This window comes from Cannabis sativa, chromosome 6 (assembly GCF_029168945.1).
Source record: "Cannabis sativa cultivar Pink pepper isolate KNU-18-1 chromosome 6, ASM2916894v1, whole genome shotgun sequence".
Taxonomy (NCBI): domain Eukaryota; kingdom Viridiplantae; phylum Streptophyta; class Magnoliopsida; order Rosales; family Cannabaceae; genus Cannabis; species Cannabis sativa.
Window position 1 is genome coordinate 11,339,577 of NC_083606.1, and position 25,911 is coordinate 11,365,487.

Below are 25,911 nucleotides of genomic sequence, written 5' to 3' on the forward strand. Positions count from 1 at the left end.
TGCACTTCCCTGAAAAAAAAAAACCAACAACGATAATTAATAATTAATAATACAAAAATACAATTGGTAATATACTTACATAATTAATAACCAACAACGATAAATAATTAATAATAAAACATAACCAATAATGAATAAAACAATAATTCATAATTAATAATTAATAATTAAACAATAATCAATAAAACAATAAAAATTAAAAAAAATAATCAATAATTTATACTAAAAAAATAATACATAAGTAATAAAATAATAAAAGATAAAACAATAATTAATAATTAATAAAACAATAATTAATTATTACAAAAACAATAAAAAATAAAACAATAATTAAAAATTAATAAAACAATAAAAATTAATACAATAAATAATCATTAATAATAAAACAATAATCAATAAATAATAAAATTAATAAGACAATAAAAATTAATACAAAAGTTAATAATTAATAATAAAACAATAATTAATAAATAATACAAATTTATAAGACAATAAAAATTAATACAAAAGTTAATAATTAATAATAAAACAATAATTAATAAATAATACAAATTCATAATTAATAATTAATAATTAGTAAAATATTAATAAATAATAACACAATACAAATTAAAACAATAATTAATAATTAATAATAAAATGTTAATTAATAATTAATAAAAATTAATAATTAATAACTAATAATTAGTAAAAAATAATAAATAATAACACAATACAAATTACTACAATAATTAATACTAAAATATTAATTAATAATTAATAAAAATACAATAATTAATAAAACAATAAAAAATAATACAAAAATTAATAATTAATAATAAAACAATAATTAATAAATAATATAAAACAATTATTAATCAAAAAAAATAAAACAATCACTAAATACTTATTAATACCTAAAACAATAATTAATAATAAATTAATACCTAAAATAATTACTAAATCATTAATATTAAAAAAAAAAAAATTTATATCGGGTCCGATTGGTCCGATTGGCCCGATTTGGTACCCATCGGACCCATCGGTCCAATCGGACCCATCGGTCCATACACTATACATCGGCCCACCTTAAAATACGAAAGCCAAAAAAAACTTTGGACCGATGGGTCCGATTGGCCCGATAGAGGGTCCATCGGACCCATCGGTCCATACACAAGCATCGGCCCATCACCCCAAAACCAGCCCCATCGGTCCTATCATCTAACCATCGGACCCGAGCCCAATGAACCATCGGACCAGATGGAACAATCGGACAACCATCTTCCCCAGATCCGAATGGCCACACAGTCCCATTTTCACCATTTTCACAGTCCGATCACGGACCCGAATCCCATTTTCACAACAAAATTCTTAAAGCTAAACAATAATATTTCAGAAACAATCTAAACTCTTTCTAAAAAAACAAAAATAAAACACATACCTTTGACATTTTCGGAGTGGGTCGAGGTTGGGAGTTCGTCGGAGTGGGTCGGGGTTGCGAGCGTTGGGGTTGCGAGTTGGTCCGACTGTGTGCTCAACGCTGGGGGTGGGAAATCGACCGACTGTGTGCGTTTTGGGTTTGGGGTGGGTTTCGGCAGAGAGACTAAGAGAGAGGATGAGAGAGGCTGATTTCAAATGAGAGAAATGAGAGGGGTAGTTTAGGAAAATTGTTTAAATGGACATATATTACCAATTTTAATAACTTTGCATTTAGGGGAAATTTTTTTGGGTAATATAAGCATATTAATTCAAATTTCCCATTATATTCTAATTGGGAGGTTATAACTAAATAGAGTTACAATAGAAAGAAAAAATTAAAAAACCAAAAAATATCAATGTAACAATAATAACAATAAATAATCATTAATACTATATCATAATAGAAATATTTTAGAGTAAATATAATTTCATACATGTATTATAATTTAAAATAAAATTATTAATTTTACATAAATAAATTTACAAAATACATGTATATATTTTATTAAGATGTAATTATTATTATATAGAGGTATACTTTGTTAATACGGGACTTAAAAAATGTATAACTAATTACAATTTAGAGGTTATTCTTATTTATAACTGGCCCAAATCGGGACTTGATTTTTTTTATTACAAATTAGAGGTTATTCTTGAATAGAGTATTCTTAAATAGAGGTTCTACTGTATTAGGATCAATTATAGAACTTTAACAAGATTTTTTTTGAAAAAAAAAATATATATAATATTTAATTGATTTAATAAATATTTTATTTTACTAAATTATTTTATGATTTTAAATTCTTATTAATAGCCATGATATATTTTTACTAATTATTTCATAAATTAGCTATTTTGAGTTATTAATGTAAATAATATAAAATGGGGATTTTTTTCTATTTTAACCTAAAATTACTCAAAATAAACTTTTATACTACTACAATAAAAAATAAACATTTATAAGATTTAATGTTTACTAAAATACTATCTTTAAAATTTCTTATTTACAAAAATACAGTAGAGACAAAAAAAATATTGAAAATGATAGTGAATAGGCGGGCAAGTGAAATACACGCTCCACTTAGGAAAAGTGCTCAAACAAATTAATACATGCAAGTTATTCCACGTGTAAGATTAATTAACAGGGTCTATTATTTATTTTTATTGGTTTTGACAAACACTATGGAGACTACTTCTATAAAAACGAATTAATTTTATAAAAATGTACACAGAAAATATATTTGATTCAAATTGAGATAAAATATGGTGTCAGGGACCACCTTTTCTTTTAAAAGAGTGCTGTCATAAACTTTATTAAATACTTTTTATTTTATAATATGTAAAAAATAATATTATATTCAATTTTTATTTGGTGATTAGATTGAAATTACTTTTCATGTACACTATTATTACTATTATATTATTATTTTAATTATATATTTTTATAGGGTGATTATAATTAAATAAATTAATTAAAATAGAATGAAAAAATAGTAATCATAATATAGTTATATATAATTTAAGAGGATTTTTTTAAAAATACCCAAAAACAACAATGATTTTACGTTTTTACAAAATTCTTATTTTTTTTACATTTTATTTTATTCTGAAAAAGACTGTTGTTTACACGTTGCAAAAAATATAGCATAATTTTATGGCAACCTGAAAACAACGTTGTTTTCCCTCTAAAAAATTACAAATCCGTAAAAATGTAAAAAAAAAAAATCGTAAAATTTTTTGTTGCTTTTTGTAGTTGTTTTACAGTTATTTTCATGTTGTTGTGTAGGTGTTGAATAATTATTTTCTAGTTGCTTTAGTTGTTCTTTAGTTATTTTTTTTTGTTTTACTGAACACAGTATTTATTATAGTTGTCATGAGGTTATTTTTCTGGTTAATTTTTGTTGTTTTATAGTTTATTTAGTTGATTTATAGTTGTCATGAGGTTGTTTTCTCATTATTTTTAGTTTTTTTTTTCTTATTTTCTAGTGAGAAAAGTGTAATTTTTAACTTTTTTTTTTTTTTTAAACATGTGTAATTTTTAACTTTGAAAGTGTATTTTATTTGTAAGCAAAAATTTTAAATCGTAAAATTATAAATAAAATATAAAAAAAATATTTTTGAAAATTTCTCTTAAAAAAATAAATAAAAACTACACACAAATAAAAAAAAAACATATGTATATATTCATTTCTATTGAATAAACAACTAAATAACAATAAATAAACAACTGTATAACAACTCCATACAATATGCAAATAACATAGCCATGTAAACAACTCCACAAATTGCATCAACTCCAAAGAAAGAAAAAACATCACTCATGTATAAAATAAATTTACAAACAACTACAAAACATGTGTATATCAACTTAATAATGCCCATAAAAGAACTAAACACATACTCAATTTTTTATTTGTTGAACAACTTAATAACAACTAACAAACAATTAAATGATAACACTACGTAAATATACAAATCAATATTGGACATCAACAAATTGTGCATTCTGACACTTAAATCACACACACTATTTATAAAAATGACGTGTCCATATATAATTATCTATAGTTGAAATTTAATACACATTATTGTGTGTAAAAAGTGTTTGATATATTTTTTGTGTGTGTCTTTAGCTTTACTCAAAATCATTTAGTATGATTTGATTTGATATTTTATTTTCAAAATATATTTATTTTACTTGAATTGCTAGAAGCTATAAATAAGCTAATTACTAGATGTGTTATGTGGTTAAAAAATATTTGAATAAAAAATTTCATTTATTATTATTTCTAGTTTAAAAATATTATTATAATTTATTATTTCATTAGTTACGAGACGTATTTTTATTATTATTTATATTTTAAAACATTTACTTTAATTTTAAATAGTATAAGTTTATTTATTATTATAATTATTTTGTATCAAAATTTTGGAAAATAAAAATTATTTTTTAATGAATGTTTTAGTCAACCGAAAAAACTATAAAAGTACTGTTGGAAATTATTTTACCAGGATCTTAGATCTACTCACAAGTATGTTGTTTAAACACCCTAAATATGAACTTTCTAAAACGATAAATTAAACACATATAAAGTTAAGAAAACCTTACATTGATGCAGCGGAATTAATGTCTCCTTCCACTCAGATCTCTAACCCTTGAATCCTTTCTGTAGCAGAGTATAATCAAGATCTGAGCCCGAATGTCCTTCTTCTTCAAGTTTGATTCTTCACAGTCTTCCAATCTATGATTGAGTTACTGCTTGCTGTGTGTGGGCACTTACTCTTTCACTAGGGTCGAAATAGATGAAGGAGAAAAGAGAGAGAGGGTTTCGGCCAGGTATAGAAAGTGAGGAAGGCTCAGTTTTTCTGAAGAGAGAAATTTCTGTCAGATTACTAATGAAAGCATTGTGTGAGACTGAGCCATCACTTTCTATTTATAGGCAACTACTAGGTTTAGGTTAGGAATTATTTGGCATTAAAATAATGAAAATATTAATTTGAAAAAACAACTTAAGTGGTCGGCCATGGTGTAGTATTGGGCCTCACTTAATTTTGCAGTTTTATCAAATTTTATCTCTATTTTCTCAAAAATGCCAATTTTCCAATTCTAACCTTTTAAATGCCAAAACTAATTATTTAATAACTAAAATAGATTATTAAATAATATTGTCATTTAATTTAATTATTAATTAGACATATAAAGTCCATTAATAAATAAATAAACCTAGAAACTCTTTTCTTTACAATTTCACCCCTGCTTAGTGAAAATTCATAAAATTAGACATAGTCTAACTTTAGAATTATAATTGATCAATCACGAATCAATTAATGAGTCTTACAAGCAGAATGTTCTCAACTAGAATGGGGACCATGGATCTATATGCTGAGCTTCCAATAAGTGAACCAAATTTACCAAGTAAATTCCTACTTATTAATTCTTCGTTGAATCCACTCTTAGAACTTAGAATTGCACTCTCAGACTTATATAGAGCATATTGTATGTTCCACGATATCAATATACTATCTCATTTGACCATTGTTATAATCTTATTGTGATTTAAAGATCCTCTATATAGATGATCTACATCGAGATGGGATTTCTTTACCGCTCTCACCCCTCAATGTATTTTGCCCCTTAAAACACTTAGCTACCTGTAAATGGTGTTTAGTGATCTAATAATTAGTCAATTAAATAAGAGCTCATCCATTTACTTCTATTTGCTAAGCTCGAAGGGAATCATCACTTGACTTCTATACACCAGTAGAAGCTATAGATTCCATATTTATGTTCAGCACTCCCACTCAATCATACTATCATGTTCCCAAAATATACGTATCACCCTGACCCAAAAGTAGGCTTAACTAATAAATCAAAGAACATGAATAACACTCCTGAGTTGAGCCCAAGCATATCAGGATTTAGATTCTTTTAATCTTAAGATCAACTACTGATATTGACTTAGAAAGATATGTATAACGGTAAGTTTGTAATATCTTAACTTAGTTGCAATATCGGTCCAATCCAATGTATACTCCATACATTCGAAACTAGTATACTTTACTAATGTCCTGGAAAGAACATAACCCTTACTCCAAGTGTAAGTACACATCATCGTTGATTATCACATTAGTGTAAATCCAATAACACTGATGAAACAGGGACCAAAACTTTTGATTCATATGATCACAATCACATTCCACTGTGTTGACGATACTGTAATTGTGAATAAACATATGATCTGGATTTAACTGATTCTGTGTGTAAATGTAATAAACATATTTAAACCATTAGCATGTAGAATTCATGCAAACATCAATCACTTCAAATTTCTTATATTGATAACTAATCATATTGTAAAGAGTTTTATTTAGGGCATAAAACCCAACAAGTACAACTACACAACAATTTTTCTAATTAAATAACAAAAATAACTAAACATCAATAAATATTGTCCACAATCTAAAAGCAATGTAAAAATAATACAAAAACATGCAAATTAAACAAACATCAACACACTGCGTAAACTCAAAAAAAAAAAAAACACAAATAATCACAAAAATAAAAATGAAAAAAAAAAACTATAAAACACTTGAACACCAACTCAAAAACATACGTTCCTATAGAAAACTAAATATACACTAATTTTCTCTTAGTTGAACAATTAAATAACAATGAAATAACAATTCTAATTTAATATGAAAAATTATTAGAAATCAACAAATTGTGTTAACTTAAAACACACACACAAACAAATAATCTTAGTAAATTAAAACAAACTTAAAAGTAACTACAAATCACTTGTAGAGTAACTCAAAAAAGTATGTACCTAAGAAAAACTAAATGTATACTTATTTAGTATAATTTGATTTGATATTTTATTTTAATTATATTTTGGGATTATTTTATAAATACTAATAAATGACAAAAATTTACATTTTACAAATTTATAGTTTTTTTTTTTAACAAAAATACGAAAAAGTTATTTTTTTGTTGTTTTTATGTAAACTTCATAACAACTTCATAAACATTTTTCAGTAAATATATAATTTTATTTTATTCTTAGTTAAACAACTAAATAACAACCAACAAATATTTTCATAACAATTTCACTATAATATGAAAATTAAATAGGAATCAAAACAACTCCACAGGTTGCATAAACTCTAGAAAATAATAAAAAAAAATCTAGTACATCGACTTAATAATATATTTACCAGTAAAAAATAAACATATACTCATTTTCTCTTAGTTGAACAACTAAATAACAACGAATAAACAACTCAATAACAACACACTTTAAACTAAAATTAATTAGGCATCAACACATAGCGCCAACTTCAAAAATAAATAAAAACAACACACAAATAAAAAAAACATGAATATAGTATATTCTTTTTTTCTTGGTTAAATAATTTAATAACAACAAATAAACAATTGTATAACAACTTTACTCTAATATGCAAATTACATAGACATAAAAATAAACTCCAAGAAAGAAAAAATACCAACATATAATATATAAAATAAATTTAAAAATAACTACAAAATACTTGTACACCACCTCAAAAATATATGTACACATAAAAAAACTAAACATATACTTATTTTTCTCTTGGTTAAACAAATAACAACGAATAAATTACACGATAACAATCTCAGTTTAATATATATTAAAATTAATTGGACATCAACACATTGTGTTAACTTTAATAGCTAAATATATACTCGTTTTTTTCTTAGTTGAACAACTAAATAACAATAAGAAAACAATAAGACAACAACCCCGACCATATAATACATAAAAAATTATTAGGCATCAACAAATATTTGTGTTAACTTAAAAAAATAAAAAATAAAAAACAAACTCACACACACAAAAAGAATCTTAAAAAATAAAATAAATTTAAAAATAACTCTAAATCACTTGTACATCAGCTCAAAAATAAATAAATATATACTCATTTAGTATAATTTGATTTGATATATAAACTTGGTTATATTTTAAGATTATTTCATAAAGAGAGGTACTAATTACAATCTCCTATTGCAACCTCTTTAGTCAACCACCACGCTTAAAATCACATGTCGGAATATTTTTTTACGAATCTATGTAATTTTTTTTAACAAAAATACAGAAGGTTATTTTCTTTCTTTATTTTTAAAATATATTGTTTTCACATTTCTATTATGGGAAAGTAACGTGAAAAAATAGTTTTTTTTTTAAAAAAAAAAAGAAAAAAAGAAAAAAACCTAATTAAAAGAAAAACAGAATCAGTAAAAAAAAGTTTAATTTTAAGTACTTTATATAAATTTTCTTTAAATTTTTTATTCACTTTAAATTAATAAAGACAATAGTATTAAATTAGTTAGAGGTTGTGTTAGATATTTAAAAATGTATATTTGTATATGTAAAAATTCTTAATAAAATTAATTTTATCTATTTTTTTTTTCAAATTGATCTAATATATTTTTATCTAAAAATATTTTGTAGAAAAAGTAACATTTGTGACACAATATGAAAAAAAAAGGAGCAAAATAAAGAAGAAAAAAAATATTTTTCTTAAAAGTAAAATATATTTCTTTTAAAATAAATTAAAAAAAATAGTAAAATATTAAAGTGAATAATATTTGTGGTTATTTAGTTTTTTCAATCATAATTGTTCTAAAAAAAATAACAATGATCAGATATCTACTTTATCCGATGATTTTTTTTCTGAGCTCATTTTATATTTACTTTTTTTAATTTTTTAAAAAGGAAAATCTTGCATAACGTGCCAAATGGTGCGTCCTCCTTACACAGCAGCAAGCTGGACCCACATGTGTCAACCTTTATCCTAAAAACTAGTTGATACCGTATAAAAGTAAAAAGAAGACTAGAAAAAGATAAAAAAGAAAAAAAATACATATTTAATTAAAAAAGTAAATAGGGAAGCTTTTTAGTCAATTCTTGTAAATTTCTCTATTTTTTTTCATCAGCAATATAATTTAGTATAGAATCTATTACTTTTAGTGACTACTCTAATAATCATTCACACCAAATAAATATATTTTACTTAAAATATATCATATTTTATACTATTTGCATCAATAACTAATTTATAATATAACTAGACAATGTAAGTGCGGCTCGCACGGTTGTTACTATAATTAATTAAAAAATAAAATAATTTAACTTTTTATATATATTTTTAAGGTGAGAAATTCACACTTCAATAATTTTTCTTGTTTTTTTAATTAGAAAAGTAAAATATTTTAAAAAAATATGTTTTGTAAAATTATTTTAATTTTTTAATTTTTAAAATGAGAATCAAAAGTTTAAGAGTCATTTTCAAAATTTATTTAAGCATTTTTTTTTTAATTATAGTCTATTTGTATTCTCCTTCATTTATATTTTAGAGAGGAGTGCTAAGACACTCTCTATCAAACTCTCTTTTACACTCTCTATCCAATTTAATGACAAATGTTATCATTTAAACAATGTTTACTTTTACTTAATAACTAGTCATAATATTATACTTTTATTATAATAATGTAATTCTAACTAATTTACTCAAATAACTTCTATTTATTGAAGAGAAAAAAATATTTAAAAAAAGCCATAATAAAAAAAAATTAAGTTTTATAATGTTACATGTATTTGAAAAATGAGAAATTTTATTTACAGCTCAAAACTTCTAAAGACAGACACCTCATTTTAATAATTTTTATGTTATATAAAATTTATATTTTTTAATGAAACTAAGTTTTTTTTTCTAACTTTTTTCTTCTAGTTCATATTCTTAAAAAATATTCCTATCAAATAAAAATAAATTGTATTTTAAATATTACGACCAAAAAAATTAAAATAAAAAATTATATAAATTTTATTAGCAAAAGAAAAATAATAAAAATTATACATGGTTTAAAAAAATTATGAAAATAAATATTAAAAATAACACAAAATAATGTAAGAAAAAAATTAAAAAAGAATTAAAAATTATTTTAAACTTCATTTTCTTAAATATTGGGGTGTACTTATCATTTTGTAAGGTGTAAATAGAATTCCGCTTGAAAATTTTAGTTATAATATTATAATCAAACTTTAAAGAATATAACTTTACTACACGTACGTCTTTCACAAAATATTAGAAAATAAATTATTCGTCTTAAAAAACCATTTAATCATAAAAAATTAATCCATATATAGTAATGTATTTTTTTTGTTTTCCTTCCTCTTCATTTTTTTTTTAATTTTAATTGTTTACATTTTACTTATTTTCTTTTCTTTATATACATATTAAATTATAAATTAATACCTATACATATCACGAATATGAGAATATTATAGACACGAGTATTTCTTTTCTTATGTACTGTTATTGATAAAGAGCATAGATATATTTTCTAAAAAAATAAAAATAAAAAATAGATTATATGTAAATATGTACAGATTAATTTTGTATATATTATATATTCAACTTGCACTAAAAACAATCAACAATAATATAATTTTACATGCATTTTATATTGTGATACTAATTATGTTTATATAGATAGTATACTCATGTGAGGTGTGGTATAAGGTGTTTAATTTTTTTTTTTTTTTTAAAAAAAGTTCTTTTTTATTAATTAAGAGGAATTAACAAAATATATGTAACAATAAAAAACTTATATATATGTATTGTGATTATTTATTATATATTTTTATTATGACTTACTTTCTTTAAAATATTTAATTTTAATAAGTTAGAAATTATTTAAGTAAATTAGTGGGAATGGCATAGTTGAAATAAAAATATAATATTATGACTAGTTATTAAGTAAAACTAAGCTTTTTTGAAAAAATGACATTTGTCATTAAATTAACTAGAGAGTACAAAAGAGAGTGTAATAGAGAGTGTCCTTAGCACTCCTCATATTTTAGATCCTAAGCTGACGCCAACTCCAGCTCAAGGTCGAATCTCAAACTCAACCCCGAACACGGACCCGATCCTAATTCCGGACCGGACCTTGACCCAAACTTTGGACCCAGGCTCTCCAACCTTTACTCTTTATTTTTAAAAAAGAGAAATGCTAAAGGGCACCAGTGGTGCCTAGCACCTTCCTATGTGTCAATATCGCTATTGGTCCAACTAAGTATCGAGTCTCATATAATTTAATATAATAGCTTTTAGAGAGTATCGCTAGCTAATCGCAACACGACATGTCGCAAAGGTGCTAGGCACCACTAGTGCCTAATAGCAATGCTCCTTTAAAAATTAACTTTAGAACTCTTTTTTATAATTAAAGTGTTGAGAATTATTATACTCATGTATTCAGTTAGTGTTCACACTATTTTTTGAACCTATATTTTAGTGAAGAGTAATAATATGTCACTACAACATTAAGGACCAATAGCGGCGGGCCCCTCGGCCGCTATTGGTCCACATTCTGGCCGCTAAAGGGCAATAGCGGCGGACCTCGGCCGCTATTGGTCCGCCGCTATTGCTTGGCCGCTATTAATAGTATTAGCGGCGGAACAGGGTCCGCCGCTAATACTATTAATAGCGGCGGGACCCCGCCGCTATTGCCCTGTGTCAGTTTCGTGTTTCGAGACTGACACAGGGCAATAGCGGCGGGGTCCCGCCGCTATTGCTCCGCCGCTATTACCCATCAGAATAAAAAAAAATAATAAATATTTATAAATAATAAATAATAATAAATATATATATATTAATCTTATATATAAATAAATAATTAATTAATATACGAATATTTAATAAATAAATCTAATTAATATAATTAAAACAATTTAATAAAATTTATTAATAATTTAAAATTATCTCCAAAGTAATTAACTTTAACATAATAATCCTAATAAAATATTGTCTCAAAATTAAACTAAATTATTACAAAACATAAATAAATTATTCATTAACATATTCAGGTCTCTAATTATGAAGTCTTGATCTGGATTATTTTCGGTACGAGTCCCCGAAGCCCGTGGCGGAGAAGGCACATACGCTTGGTCTGATGATAAACCCAGCGTTAAATTACCGAGCTCAGCTTGGTTGAAAATGGGAGTTGAAAAAAATTGGTTCTCCTGCGATGAACTCCCAAATAATCCAAAATCAGCAAAGTTTGAGCCGAGCGGAGGAGACTCTGATGGTGTTCGGTATAAGAACTGATTTCCCATTGGCGGAGCAGACTGTTGTTGCTGCTGAGGAAACTGCTGAGGAAAAGATTGGGGTTGTTGCTGCTGCAAAAAATTTTCAAATTGCTGTTGTGACAAATTTTGGAATTGTTGTTGCGAGGAAGGCTGAAATTGTGGTTGCGAAGGAGGTTGTTGTTCTTTGTTCGGAGGAGCGGCATGACTCTGAGAAGACGAACCACCAGGCGACTGCGACTGACTATACGTTTGAATGAAATTGTCAAAGCGTGGGTTAAATATTTGGGCACGTTGTTCAGGCGTCAAATTACCCCCCCAAGTGGCACACATAGCTGAGAATATATCTGCCACAGTGCTCATCATTTCAGTAGTTGGTTGGGGAGGCACCGTTGATTGAGTTTGAGGGATTGGTTTCTTTCCTTTGCCCTTGAGCCTTTTACCCACGCCTCTTTGATAGTCAGATCTTTGGCCTAGAACTGTTTCCATAACGTCAAACTGATAACCGCATCGGATTCGGATTCGGTCCCGGTATCGCTCGGGATTGTTGTTCCAGCAGCTTCCTATCAAGCTCCTTGATCAGTTCCTCCTATTTAAATCAAAATTATTAGAATATGTAATTAATATAAAATATAAATTTTAATAATAAATCATTTTAATCACTTACATAATCTTTTGCAGCTAATTCATTAACGAAAGTTCCAGACGGTTTTTTCACATGGATCTCCTTCCATGCTTCAACTACATGCTCTCCAGGAGGACCCCCCTATACAAATATAAACAATTAAATTAGTTTATTATAAGAAAAAAATATTATTAACTATTAAAGAATTTTTTTTTATGAAACATTTAACAATTAAAGAATTAATACATACCATTCCGTGGCGTATGGACGCCAACGATTTTGTGCCTTGCGTTGTTGGATATTTCATTAGTTGTCGATTCGATTTATTTTTAGTTGAACGATTCAAAAATGCCTCGCTAACGAACAATTCGCAAACCGGTTTCCAAGTCTCGGTATTCAAGTAGTCAGGGGGGAATTTGAGAACTGTGTCCCAATCTTCTGGTTTTTTGTAATGTTGTTTGAAATGCTTGTGTCTGAGTGTCTTTCGCTCACTATACCGCTCCGCCATCACCGAATATAAAGTCCCCATAAGTAGGTCTCGATGGGGATTCCCATCGATATCAAAGTAGTACTATGTAATAAAAGTAATTTAAAGTTATGTTAATTTATAAATGAGGACAGAAAATTATTACAACTTTTAATAATTCAAAATCACTCACTCTAATTCGATTGAGCACTTGATCCTTGTATTGTTGGGGTACATCAGAAAAATTAAGATGACCACCCGGGCACAACATGCTTACTTGTTGGCCAATAAATCGAACATAATTGCTTGCTTCAGCGCCAACAACTTTGCCTGTTTCAAGATCTACCTCCACCGGCAAGGGCTTACCAGCATCTCTCCTTTTTTTTTCGAGATTAGCATTTGCGGCAACCCCACGACCCTTTCTGACCGGAGGTGGAACTATATATATTCGAGGAAAAAATAATTTTATTAGTAAATCATACATTCACTATTTATATTCAGAACAATTGTAGATTTGAAAAAATATGAAAACCTGCTTCGCAAGACGACGATACCCTAGAAGGATCAGGGGGATCCCTGCCATCACCATCCCCACCGTGGTATGTCGCTAACGTAGCTGACATTTTACTTTACTTTGAAGACGGAAAAAAATGTAAGAATTCACAAATGTGAAACACATAATTGAAATATCACACAAATGTTAATGCGAAAGAAATTAAATAGTCCTTTAATTGTAAAAAATTTTAGTAACAAATGTTTACAAAATAAAAGTTACACTGAAGAATCACTATCATTTTCATCATTCACTATGTTTACATTTTCATCCTCCACATGTTCAACTAGTAAATCATCTACTTCTTCAGCAACATAATTTTCATCAAGTTCATTATTCTCTATCTCAGAATCCACTAACTGATCGGACGATTCAACAATTACTGGAGGTTCATTCGATTGCATAATCAGCTCTCCAAGATCAACCGTCAACACAAAATTGGCAGAGTTAGAATCACTAACAACATCTACATCAGTCTCATCTTTGTTGTCAGTAATGTCCCAAATTTGTCGATGGCTAATATCTTCAACAACCTTCCAATCGCGACCTCTGAGTGGATCGTCAAGATAGAAAACTTGCTTCGCCTCGTTAGCAAGAATGTACGGTTCATTTGACACAGTTATGTGGCAAGTAATAATTTTTATTTCTTTTTATTAAGATGAGTCTACCTATCAAAAATAACATAGGTATGTGTCATATTTTATATGTAGATTATGTTTGCACATAAAATTTTTGTTTTATACAATTACCTTATTTTGACACATTATTTTTTAAAATTAAAATTTGAGCTCTGTATTAGGACAAAATGTTAAAGATTAGAATATATATTATTTTCATTAGTATTATTCTTTTTATTTAAACCAAAATTCTTTTTTTTTTTTTTTTTTTGATAACTTAGAGGGTGCAAAAGCACCCCAAAACAGGGAAAACAGACAAACTAATATCCGAAAAAAAAACAACAAACCGAAAAAGACTACAACAAAAAACTGGACCAAAAAAACTAATTAAAGTCCAGGATCCCACTCAATGAGGTCGTCAAGCACCGCCGGAGGCAGAGCGTCAGAGCTAATCCTTCCAGAAACCTTGTAACAAGTTGCCCATTTGGCGATATTGTGCGCCATAAAGTTGCATCTCCTTGGAATATGAATAATACCCCATTCCTTAAACTTAGAACAAGAATTTGCAAACCGAGCTTTGGCATACCGAATTCTAAAGTTGAACACTTGAGATGTCTGATCTTGAAACTCATTCACAACATTTAGATTATCACTCTGGAAAATGATGTTGTTGACTCCCATAGAATTCGCCTCATCCGCAGCCATACTCACAGCCAGAGCCTCCGCAAGCAACGGATCATTGACATTAGTCCTGGAAGTTTTTATTGCAATGATATTGCTCCACTCATCACGAAACACAGCAGCTAACATACTTCCAGCCGAAGAAATCGCCACATCCGAGTTACAACACAACCATGAAGGAGGAGGCGGCGCCCAACTTAAAATGTCAGGGACAGCCTTCGAAGAGACCAAGATATGATCTAAGGTTTTGAGGCGGATCATCTCCTTGACACGCAAAATATCGTTTTCTTTCTCACCCACAAGCCTTCGGTTTCGCTCGTTCCAAATACCCTCCACAATACATAATGTATGGGCCATGAAATCGTTGAATGACACACTGAATGGTCTATTTGAATCCATTTTGAACCACTCTGTCCATTGTACCCAACTTTGAACATTCACAAGTTCAGTGCGAATGCTCCATTCAAGATGAAACCACAGGGCTTTCGCAAACGGGCAAAACCAGAATAGATGCAGAGAAGACTCCGAAGCTTCATTACACAGAATACAACTATCAGAAATTCCTTCCAAAAACGTAGAAAGCTTACCTTTTGTGGGAAGAACATCACGTAAAAGATGCCACCACAAAAATTTCAGCCGTGAATGGAGGGGGGAGTGCCAAATCAATTTCCATATTTCAGTTCCTTCATTCTCAGAAGTGCCTCCCTTAATAAGTTTGCAGGTTGATCGAATGGAGAACTTGCCACTGTTTTCTCCTATCCAAATCCAGGAGTCTTCCTTATTCTCCTCAGGCAAATCAACGTTCAATATTGCATTCGCATCAGAGTGCGAAAACCAGTCTCGAACCATGTCAACATTCCACCGATTGTTTGGCAAAATAAATTGACTTACCCATGACACCCCATGAGTAGCATCTTTAAGGGGAATGGGGGTACGGTTCGAAGAAGGCACCCAAGGATCATACCAAATTGAGGTATTATTGCCATTACCAATTGATCTACATAACCCTTTCTGTAAAGTCGACCGAGCTTGTAGAACCGCTTTCCACATCCCTGAGTCGCTGCCCCTGCTTTCAATATCCAAGAAGTTTCCACTTTTGATGTACTTTGCGCTAATGATGGAACTCCAAATACTCTCCTTCTCAGTGAGAGCCTTCCAAGCCCATTTAGTCATAAATGCTTTATTAATCTCTTCCACACTTCGAAATCCTAAGCCTCCTCTGAGTTTCGGTTTACACAGCACACCCCAATTGATAAGGTGCAACTTCCTTTTGATCTCAGTATCACCCCACCAAAATTCTCTCAGAGTTCGATCCACTTTACGAGAAATTTTCAGCGGTATCGGATCTGTTGCAGCCACATAAGTTGCCATAGAGGATCCCACAGCTTGTATTAGGCAAGCTCTTCCTGCTTTAGATAGCAGTCGAGATTTCCAGCTTTTCACTCTTTGGAGAACCCTTTCGGTTAAGAATTGCAAGTCCTTAGATCGGTTGAAAGATCTAAATAAAGGGAGACCGAGATAGGTGGCATCTTTTTTCATTCTTCGCATATTAAGTAAGGCTGATATCTCTCTAGCCTGAGTAAGGGGCACTCCGAACGTAAAATGCACTGTTGATTTATGATAATTCACGGCTTGGCCAGACCAGGCGCAGTACTCCTCTAAACACCTAAGAAATCCCTTAGCTTCTTTAGAAGATGCTCTCCCAAATAGGATAACATCATCAGCGAACATTAGATGAGTAATGGCCGGTCCATCTCTTGTGATTTTGAAGCCTTGGATAACTCCTTCATCTTTCCTTTTCATGATGAGCCTAGAGAGCACATCAGCAGCAATTATAAAGAGGGCCGGAGAAAGGGGGTCTCCTTGGCGGAGACCGCAAGATGGAGAGATTGATCCATGGACAGATCCATTTATCAGAAGGCCCATCCTTTCCACGGTAAAGCATTTTTCCACCCACTTGACAAATGTAGAATGAAATCCCAGTCCCGTCAGAGTATTCAGAATGAATTGCCAATCCATTTTATCATAGGCTTTCTCCATATCTAGTTTAATCATCATGTACCCCTTTTTGCCTTTTTTCTTGGACATGGAATGGACAATTTCTCGAGCCACCGCCGTATTCTCAGCAATAAGTCTGCCATGAACAAAAGCCGATTGGGCAGGGGAAATAATTCTGGGGAGAATTGGCTTTAGACGGAGTGCCAGAATTTTTGAAATGCATTTGTAATCAACATTACAGAGGGCTATTGGCCTATAGTCATTCACCCCCACTGGACATTCTTTTTTAGGAATAAGGAGGAGATTGGTGTTGTTAATGAATTGAGGGAGCTCCATACTACGGAAAAAGTGACGAACCATAGCCAAAAGGTCATTCTTAATCACATTCCAATGTTGCAAATAGAATCCATTGGACATTCCGTCCGGCCCCGGGGCCTTATCTTGTCCCATGCTCTTTATACAGGTTTCAATCTCCCTATCTGAAGGAATAGAGATGAGGGAAGAATTCTCTCTTTCTCCAATCACTGAATAGTTCAAGCACTCTACATCAGGGCCACTTAGTGATAGATTCCTGGAGAAGGTAGAGTTGAATTTTTCAATGAACAATTCAGCAATAGAGTTGATATTATTCACCCAATCCCCGTTCTCCGATTTGAGAGATTGAATGAAGTTTTTTCGCCTTCGGATAACAGTAGACGCCATAAAGAACTTCGTACAATGATCGCCATCTTTAAGCCAAGCTACTCTGGATTTCTGTCTCCAAAAGATTTCTTCTCTGGAGAGAGCTTCTTTTAGATTGAGTCTAGCTCCTTGGAGAACATCCGCCTGGACTTGGTCATTCGATTCGATCTTTTCAACATTTAATTGCGCCTCCTTCACTTGATCTTGAATTTTTCTGAAATGAGTTTTGTTCCAGTGTTGGAGATGGTCCTTTGATTTCTTCAACTTTCGGTACAGGTTCACCATGGGATTATGATGAAGTTGTTCCCTCCACGCATTGCGTACTACCCAGTAACACCGAGGATCTCTTCCCCACATTAATTCGTACTTGAACGGCGCTTTCGAACATCTCACTCCCCCATCAGTACTAAGGAGGATCGGCTTATGATCTGAAGTGGCAACCGGCAATAATTCAACCACTGCATTAGGGAATAATAGTCTCCAGTCAACGGATGCTAGGGCTCTATCAAGTCTTGCACGCTTCACTGCACCACCTCCACCTGAACTCGAACCCTTTTGGAACCAAGTGAACTTTCCTCTAAGACACCCCAAGTCCACAAGTCCCGTTCTTGCCACCATTCTTCGCAGATCAAAAGAGTAGCGAGCAGAATTATTGAGATTCGAATAATTGATACTCTCATTGTCCGCTAGAGTGCCATTCAAATCCCCTAGTAGTAGGATAGGAGAATTACACCTAGCACAGAAATCACCAACCCGGGTCCAGAAAGCCTCCTTGCCATTCAGCGTTGGAGGGCCATAAACTCCCAGCAAATGCCACTTGAGCCCAGGAGGGTCAGATTCGATGGAGCCATTAATCCAGTTTTTATCTTTCTCATTAATCTTGCACAGAACACCTAATTTCCAACCAACTCCGAAGCCCCCCGAAAGACCAACAGGGGAAACATAAGTGAAATTGGGAAAGTGGAGCTTGTTTAGAAGAGCAGAAAATTTTTCTTCAATTAATCTAGTTTCGGATAGAATTAAAACATCGGGATTTGACCGGCGTAGAACCGCCGTCAGCTGTCGAACTGCCGCGGCATTCCCGAGCCCGCGACAATTCCAAGCTAACACCTTCATGGGGACATGGGAGACGTTTTTGGGCAAGTCTCCACAGCCCCAAAATGAAAACCCCGATCGGCTTGAGAGTTATTCTCATCCTGTCTATCTCCAATCTCTTCAATTACACAGGTTGGATGATTTTCAGTACTCTTCTCAACAATAACAAATTTGTTGTCCAAGTCAATAGCCAGTTCAATCCCATTTGAATTCCAAAGGTTTCGGTAAACCCGTTCCTTCCCATTCGAAAAAGATGCAGTACCTTTTTTCTTAAAGCTTCTGGGAGTGGCCCCAGTCCACGATTTAGAAGTCTCTGGTTTGCCTCTTTTTGTTGAAGTAGTCGATGGTGATACAGGTTCTTTGTTCTTTCTTGGTCTTCCTCTTTTCCTCTTGGTGCTTTTGTTATCAGAGGATCCTGGTGAAAAGGGAATAGGTTCATCACCTAATTCCACTGGATTCTGAGGCTTCGTCCCAGCTGAGAAACTCTCTGAATGCGAACTAGTTCCTTCGTGAGATGAGAGAACACCAGGAACCATAAAAAATCCATCCACGGCCTTTCTTTTCCTCGGCCCATTATCATGTTCAAAGGTCTTGAAATCTTCAATATCAAGAATAGGATTGAACAGAGTTGGCTCTCTTAGGAATTTATCAATTGTAGCAGTTCCAATTAAAGGCCCAAACGCTCTGGCCCAGCATTCGGGGGAAGGCCAGTCCAAAGGTTGGGCCTGGGGCCCAAGGATAGAATTGAAAAAATTCCCCACATTAAAATTGCTTTTAAGTGTGAAATTCTCTCTATTATTAACGGCTATTTCTGTAGGGTTTTCCAAAAGGGAATCACTAACCATGGCAGAGGGATCCTGCAGAGTGTTCTTGTTTAGTTTAGGAAACTTTCCATTCTCATGAAGGGGCTGGGAAGTAACACCTCTATCCATCTTGTTTGTAGTCCGAGAGGAGTTAGGATGCAGAGTACTAATGTCAGAATTTCCATGCAACGTAGCTGGCAGATCAGAATTGTGATTGGACAGAGTGGCGTGAGAAGTCACCGTCTTCTCCAGAGGCCGGACAGGGATCACTTTCTCGATAACGCCCTCTGCCGTATTTTCGAACGGAGTAACCTCCCCTGTGCCTGGAATGTATACCGCCGGAAAACGATTGAGGACAATTTCTCCCGTTTCCACCCTATTCTCAGTTACAACTTCCACTTGTCGACGTTTTCCAGGGAGTTGTCTGCGAAGTTTCCGGCATTCAGATGCTTCGGCTTCCATCCATCTTCTCTGGGTCTTCACCTGGTTTCTCATCTTGGGGTCTTTGACCAATTGTTTCTGAGTAATCCACTCCTTGAACCAGCTTGGAAGTGGAAGGTGAAACGGGGATCGTTCCACAGCTTCCTCCCCCATCCAAACTCCATACATAGGGTAAAAAGCTCCTTTGTCATCCTTAATCACGGTCGGGGTTTTGAAGCAAAATTTCTGGTCATGTGATAGAGCCCCACATTTAAAACAGAGTTTTGGGAGTTTCTCATATTGATATTGAATCCAAAGGTCTTTAATCCCCTTTCTCCTAAGGAAAAAACCTGAGAACAAAGGTTTATGGACATCAACGGTGGCCCGGAACCTCACAGTACCCATCCCAAATGATCCTCTCTCAAAATTCCTCTCAATGTGTTTTGGGAGTTCATATGATGAAGAGACTTTCCCCGCCAACTCTTGCAAATTTGTCCTGTTCCAATAGAAAGGTGGAATGCTTCTAAGACGTACCCAAATCGGTGAGTGATCAAACACAACTTCTGCCGGGGTAAGCCAGGATGGCCAAGGCATGAGAACTAGTAAATAGCCACAGACCACCCAAGGCCTTCTTAACAGCACATTCTCAGCATCAAACTTACTTTGAAAGGTGAACTGTAAGAGCCCATCCTCTCTTTCCTTCCAGCTCCATCCCGTCAGCGAACTCCAGGCATTTTTGAGAGAGCCATGAATGGCTTTTCGTCCCAGTCTTGAACAGCAGTAGAGTTTCCCCAGCAGGATGCGACTGGGTTCCTCATTTTGATCAACTTCCCCAGGGTGTAAATCACAGGTTAACTCAGTAGTAGTAACTTGAACTGCATCTTCGAACAATTCACCAAGATTCGCATCCGCCATCTTAACACAAGAGAAAAGTAAAATAACACACACAGATTATCAATGGTAAGCTAGGATTCACAAATCATATGCTTCCATACACTCCCACGATTAGGAGTTAAGACTCAAGATCTCCCTAATGAAATGGTTATCATACGCACCATATACAGCTAGTTATGAAAAGGAATGGTAGTAGGAATGGTTATCATTCTTTATAGTGTCTGTAAAAGATTGAACTCTTTAAATATTAAGAAAATGAGTAGAAAGAATAAAGAGTGGGTGGAAACTTTGCATAAGGCTTTGTAAATAATTTTAAACTTTGTAATTGTTTGTTTGTGCTCACCCGTTTATTGTTACTCCCAAAATTCTTTTTTGATACAACATAAAATTCAAGAAAAATTTTTCGCACTGCAATAACATAGAAATATTAGTTGTTATGTATAATGATATTTATAATTAATTAATTAGTATTGTTTCTTAATTGATTATTATTATTATAATAAAAATATGCTTTAATTTAGGCAATGTAAGTTTACATAATAAAAAATAAATTAAAATCTAATAAAGAAGACAAATTTGAAGAAAAAAAATAGATAATAGATTTTTTTTTATTAAATTTAACATTGTTTTTTTTATTTTTACACTTCAAAACAGTTTTTTGCATTTTTACGGAACCTAAATTACGACTAGTCCTGCAACCTAAATTGCAACAAAAAATCGTACAGAAATCCCTATTGCAACTAGCGCTGCAACCACTTTAGAAACCCAAACCGTAAATTTAGAAAAAAAGTTAAAAAAATAGTATACAGGATAACTCCCCTATATTTATCAAAATTAAATATCTAATAATTTAGAATTAAAATCTATACCAAAATTATAAATTGTTTGAATTAAAATTTAAATTCACATATAGATTTAGTTATTGTTATAGAAATTTTTAATTAGTATTTATTATAATTAATAATTTATTAATAACCATAATTAAAAAAAGGGAAACTATTAAGAGTTCATTATTTTAAGTTAGATAGAAGTTAGTTATAGAAGTTGTTCTTCTTTATTTGTTCAGCTTGGAAAACAATTCCGTTCGGTACACTTGTATATATACCATTTTATTTCATAAATAAAATTAAGTTTACATTCTCTAATATGGTATCAGTGTATACAACTTTTATTGTCTTTTGAATAATATTTCGCTTTTAGTATCTAAATTTTCTAGATCACAAATCGCAAATGTCTTTAGATCTGTTAATACTGCTGCCCATTTATTGACACAGTTTGCTCTTTCGCTCTTTCGGTGGAAACTAATTGTTCATGGCTAGAGGAAATGCCTCTACCGTTAATGCCTATTGTATTGTAACTTTCTAGTTAATTAATATAATAGCATTTTATCTAAAAAAAAAAAAAAAAGAAGTGTATACAACTTTCTCTGATTTTCTCCTTTGTTTTTCTCTAATATGTTGCTGTCTTTATACTCCTTGGAAGATTTTCTGAGCGTAAGTGAAATTGGGTTAGAGGGAAGTGTGAGAGAGGAAGAGAGGTTTTGATGAAGTGGGTGTGGAGTTGTTTGAACTCAAATGGTGAATTAAAGATTTGAAGAAGATGAAGATGTTGTTCAGTGGGTAAATGAAGGTGGTCGTTTTGATGGTGAACAGAAGAAGATGATGATAATCACCTATATCTCAATCACATATACTTCACCACATGCTACTTGTTTATACGTTGTAGAACACTTCCACTTATTGGGTTTTTTTGAGATCCTATGTCAGAAAATTCCAATATATATCTCATTCCTTTAAATTGATACTTGATAATCTAAATTGTTAATTAATCATTTTGTAATTTCTAATACTAATTATTAAAAAAAACAAGAATTTGGTGAGTCACATGGTAAACACTAGTATCCAAAAGTATCCAAGATACTAACTGGTAGTGAACTTGTTTTTTAGCCTGCTAACCACTTTACCATTATTATTAATAATTGAACTTTCAAGCCTAAGCCCAACTCCAAATTATATAATTATATATATATATATATATATAAATATATAACCATTCAATATTGAATCTTCCTTGCAATTTCTCTGTAGGTTGTTACCCTTTTAACCTTCTGTCTTGAAAGTTGCATTACATAATATTTAGATATAGAATCTAGAATTTATAATAATAATAATATTAATGAATAATTATTGAGGAAGGTGATTTGGGCAGCCATCAATGGTATGGACCCTCTTTTGTCTCCCCTTTCACCTTTACCTAATTAATCAATTAAAAATTATAATAGTCTTACTCTTTCTTCTTTCCATATCATATAAATATAGTTAAATATATGTATACATACATCAAATCACAACAAAAACTCTCCTCACTTATATTTCTTCCTTATTTTATCTTTCTGCAGCATACTATGTAACATGTTTGAAGAATTAAGATATTGTAAATTATAGCATTTTTTTTTTCCTTTTATTATAAGAAAAAGGAAAAATAATCAATGGCTGGAATGCTTCCTGGTGTTGAATGTGCCAGGAGAAGAAGATTTCATCAAAGTGGAGGGAGCTGTGATTCCATGGGTGCACCCTCATCATCTTGTGGAAGGACTAGGAGATCTTCCTTTTGTTTGTATACAAGCAACCATGAAACTCATACAACCTCAGCTTCAATATTGGTAATTTTCTTCTTCACCATACAACTAATATGGTTTTTTTCCTTTAATTTTGATATTTTGCTAAAAATCTTTGTTTTGGGGTGGTATTTTTGAAAAAAATAAAATAAAATAATGGAAAAGAAGAAAAGAACAATGTTTTCAAATCAGTTTTACCAAGATGATGAGAAGTTAGGAGTAGTAGCCAGAGAAGCCAAAGAAAGATTGGATGAAAGGTTGAGAACACAAAGAAAATCTGAACCAAAAAGGTAAATTATATGTTTATATAGATATGTATATATTTTCTCCCTTTTTGATGATCAGCTGCATGAATTTTGCAAAATTGCCCTGTTGATATTTATTTGTACATGAAAAAAAAAAAATAGGCAAAACAACAGCAGAGATTTAGGACAGAAATATAGTGAAAAATCTGAGGTGAAAAAAGAAGAGCTACAAAAGGAGGTTTATAATGGGTCAAAGAAAAGTAGTAGTGGATCAAGGAAGTTTGGTTGGACCAAGCTGAGCCCATGGAGAGCCTCAGACCAAGAAGAGTGCACCATTTGCTTGGAGAGGTTCAGACCTGGTGAGGGCCTGGTTCACTTGCCTTGTGCCCACCGGTTCCACCATGGCTGCCTGGTGCCATGGCTCCACAACAACACTCACTGTCCTTGTTGTAGAATGGTTATAATCACCACCCAAATTAGTTAGTGTATACTTCAATTTTAGGCCAATTTGTAATCTAAACAACTTTTTTCAATGCAATAGAGTTGTTGTGAACTTTTGTAGATTTTGTAACATGGATGTTCTGTTTTTTTGGACTTCAAAAAATAAATCAAAAAATATTTGTTGCAGATGGGCATGTGCACATTAGTGGCACGTTTGTAATTTCGTATTAGCTCGAGTTATATTGTATTATATTATTATACTTTTATATAATATTGTGTTAAACTTTAATTTATACTAAAATATTATATATTTAGGTGTCCATAAAAGTTAATATCGCATATAATTTTATATAAAAATATTTTATAAAATACAATTCAATATAATATTATATAATACAATACAGTGTAATAAATAGAAATTTTTACATCAAAAATCCAATTTACTCAATTTATTACAAAAAAAACCCTACACGCTTACATCATCATTTTTACCTTTCCTCTTTCTTTTATTACAATTATACCACTTACACATCAATTCCATGCATGCAGCCACGCCATTGATTGATGACTTATATCAATCACACCTTACATCATTCACTTATCTTTTTCTCTTCTTCCTTTTTTTTTTTATTATTTTCAATTTCTTTTCAGTTTTTTTTTTTTTTTTAAATAAAACCTCCATAGCTGAACTCTTCTCCTCCCCCTTTGCCAAAGAAAAGTTCTAAAGTGGGGTTGAAATCTGTAGCTAATAGGAATAAGACGATGACTCCGATTTTGCTTCTCAACTGTCGAAACGTGAGCGAGCTCCTCGTAAAAAAAATCAAAGGTTGCTGCCTAGGAAAAAATTCATCAAGATAATGCTCAAAAAATGATTAAGATGGAGCTGGTCTTCGATCTCAGGTTTGTTTTTCGGTTTCTTTTTCGTTTCCCCCCTTTTTGAAAGTTTTTTCGTATTTGACATTAGTGTGTTTTGTGTTTATCGATTTTACTATTTTAGGTTTTTCATTTTAACATTTCTTTTAGTTTTGTTTGGTTTTTTAGGGCTTCTATTTTTTTAGTTTAATTTATTTGTTCTTTTTATGAGTTTTTCATTTTTGTTTGTTTAGTCTTAATTTCTGTTTTATTTTGTAGTTTTTTTTTCTGTTTTTTTTTTCAAGATGTTTTATTGTTTTTCATTTCAGTTTCTTCATTTAATTATTTCTCATTTTGTAATAGTTTTTTCATAGTTTTTTAATAGTGTAAACACCTTCTGTATGTATTTTTTTTTAATATATTTTTTGTCTAGTTGTTTCCTGTCCATTTTTATATCATCAATGGGTAGCAGTGAGATTTATCATGGATGTTGATATTCAAAGAGTTTTTCCTATATTTTAGTTTGTATACAGTTGTTTTGTAGTTTTATTATAGTTTTGCTAGTTGCATATATTATTTTATTATAAAACTAATATGCAACTATTTTGCACAAAACTTACTATGTATAACTACTATTTCTTAGTTCCCGTCAAATTAAATTCCTGCATAATATATAAACTAACATAAAACGATAATGCAACTATAAGGCAACCAAAACAAAAAATAAACTGACTTATACGTAACTGGTTCTACCTTAATTCGAATTTACTCTTCTTATTGTGTTTCTAAAAAAAATATATATATAATGGAAACCAGTAATCAATCAAAATGCAACTGTAT

At 31.0% G+C, this 25,911-nt stretch overlaps 2 protein-coding genes across 3 annotated transcripts; one reads left to right on the forward strand and one right to left on the reverse strand.

The window, feature by feature from the left end:
- Positions 1-12,659: 12,659 nt before the first annotated feature.
- On the reverse strand, positions 12,660-14,543 carry LOC133039064 (uncharacterized). The gene is made up of 3 exons (XM_061117873.1): positions 13,368-14,543; positions 12,959-13,279; positions 12,660-12,849 (listed from the first exon to the last, which is right to left on the reverse strand). Exons 1-3 carry the CDS (start codon positions 13,656-13,658, stop codon positions 12,739-12,741), a joined length of 723 nt encoding a protein of 240 aa, XP_060973856.1. The 5' UTR covers positions 13,659-14,543; the 3' UTR covers positions 12,660-12,738.
- Positions 14,544-23,106: 8,563 nt separating this feature from the next.
- Positions 23,107-24,405, forward strand: LOC115694774 (probable E3 ubiquitin-protein ligase RHY1A). 2 transcript variants are annotated; one of them, XM_030621860.2, is made up of 3 exons: positions 23,107-23,578; positions 23,699-23,823; positions 23,941-24,405. In XM_030621860.2, exons 1-3 carry the CDS (start codon positions 23,405-23,407, stop codon positions 24,260-24,262), a joined length of 621 nt encoding a protein of 206 aa, XP_030477720.1. In that variant the 5' UTR covers positions 23,107-23,404; the 3' UTR covers positions 24,263-24,405. The 2 variants fall into 2 exon arrangements, with proteins under 2 accessions (XP_030477720.1, XP_030477721.1); XM_030621861.2 differs by having other exon boundaries at positions 23,203-23,578; positions 23,702-23,823.
- The last annotated feature ends 1,506 nt before the right edge of the window (positions 24,406-25,911 follow it).

Bases quoted from the DNA above. Each gene is read 5' to 3' on its own strand.
- LOC133039064 (XM_061117873.1), bottom strand. From the start codon at position 13,658: ATGTATGATTTACTAATAAAATTATTTTTTCCTCGAATATATATAGTT. The intron at 13,280-13,367 runs GTGAGTGATTTT...TTTATTACATAG, and splicing joins AAGTGCTCAATCGAATTAGA to TACTACTTTGATATCGATGG. The intron at 12,850-12,958 runs GTATGTATTAAT...ATATTTGTATAG, and splicing joins CGTCCATACGCCACGGAATG to GGGGGTCCTCCTGGAGAGCA.
- LOC115694774 (XM_030621860.2), top strand. From the start codon at position 23,405: ATGGCTGGAATGCTTCCTGGTGTTGAATGTGCCAGGAGAAGAAGATTT. The intron at 23,579-23,698 runs GTAATTTTCTTC...ATAATGGAAAAG, and splicing joins CAACCTCAGCTTCAATATTG to AAGAAAAGAACAATGTTTTC. The intron at 23,824-23,940 runs GTAAATTATATG...AAAAAAAAATAG, and splicing joins AGAAAATCTGAACCAAAAAG to GCAAAACAACAGCAGAGATT.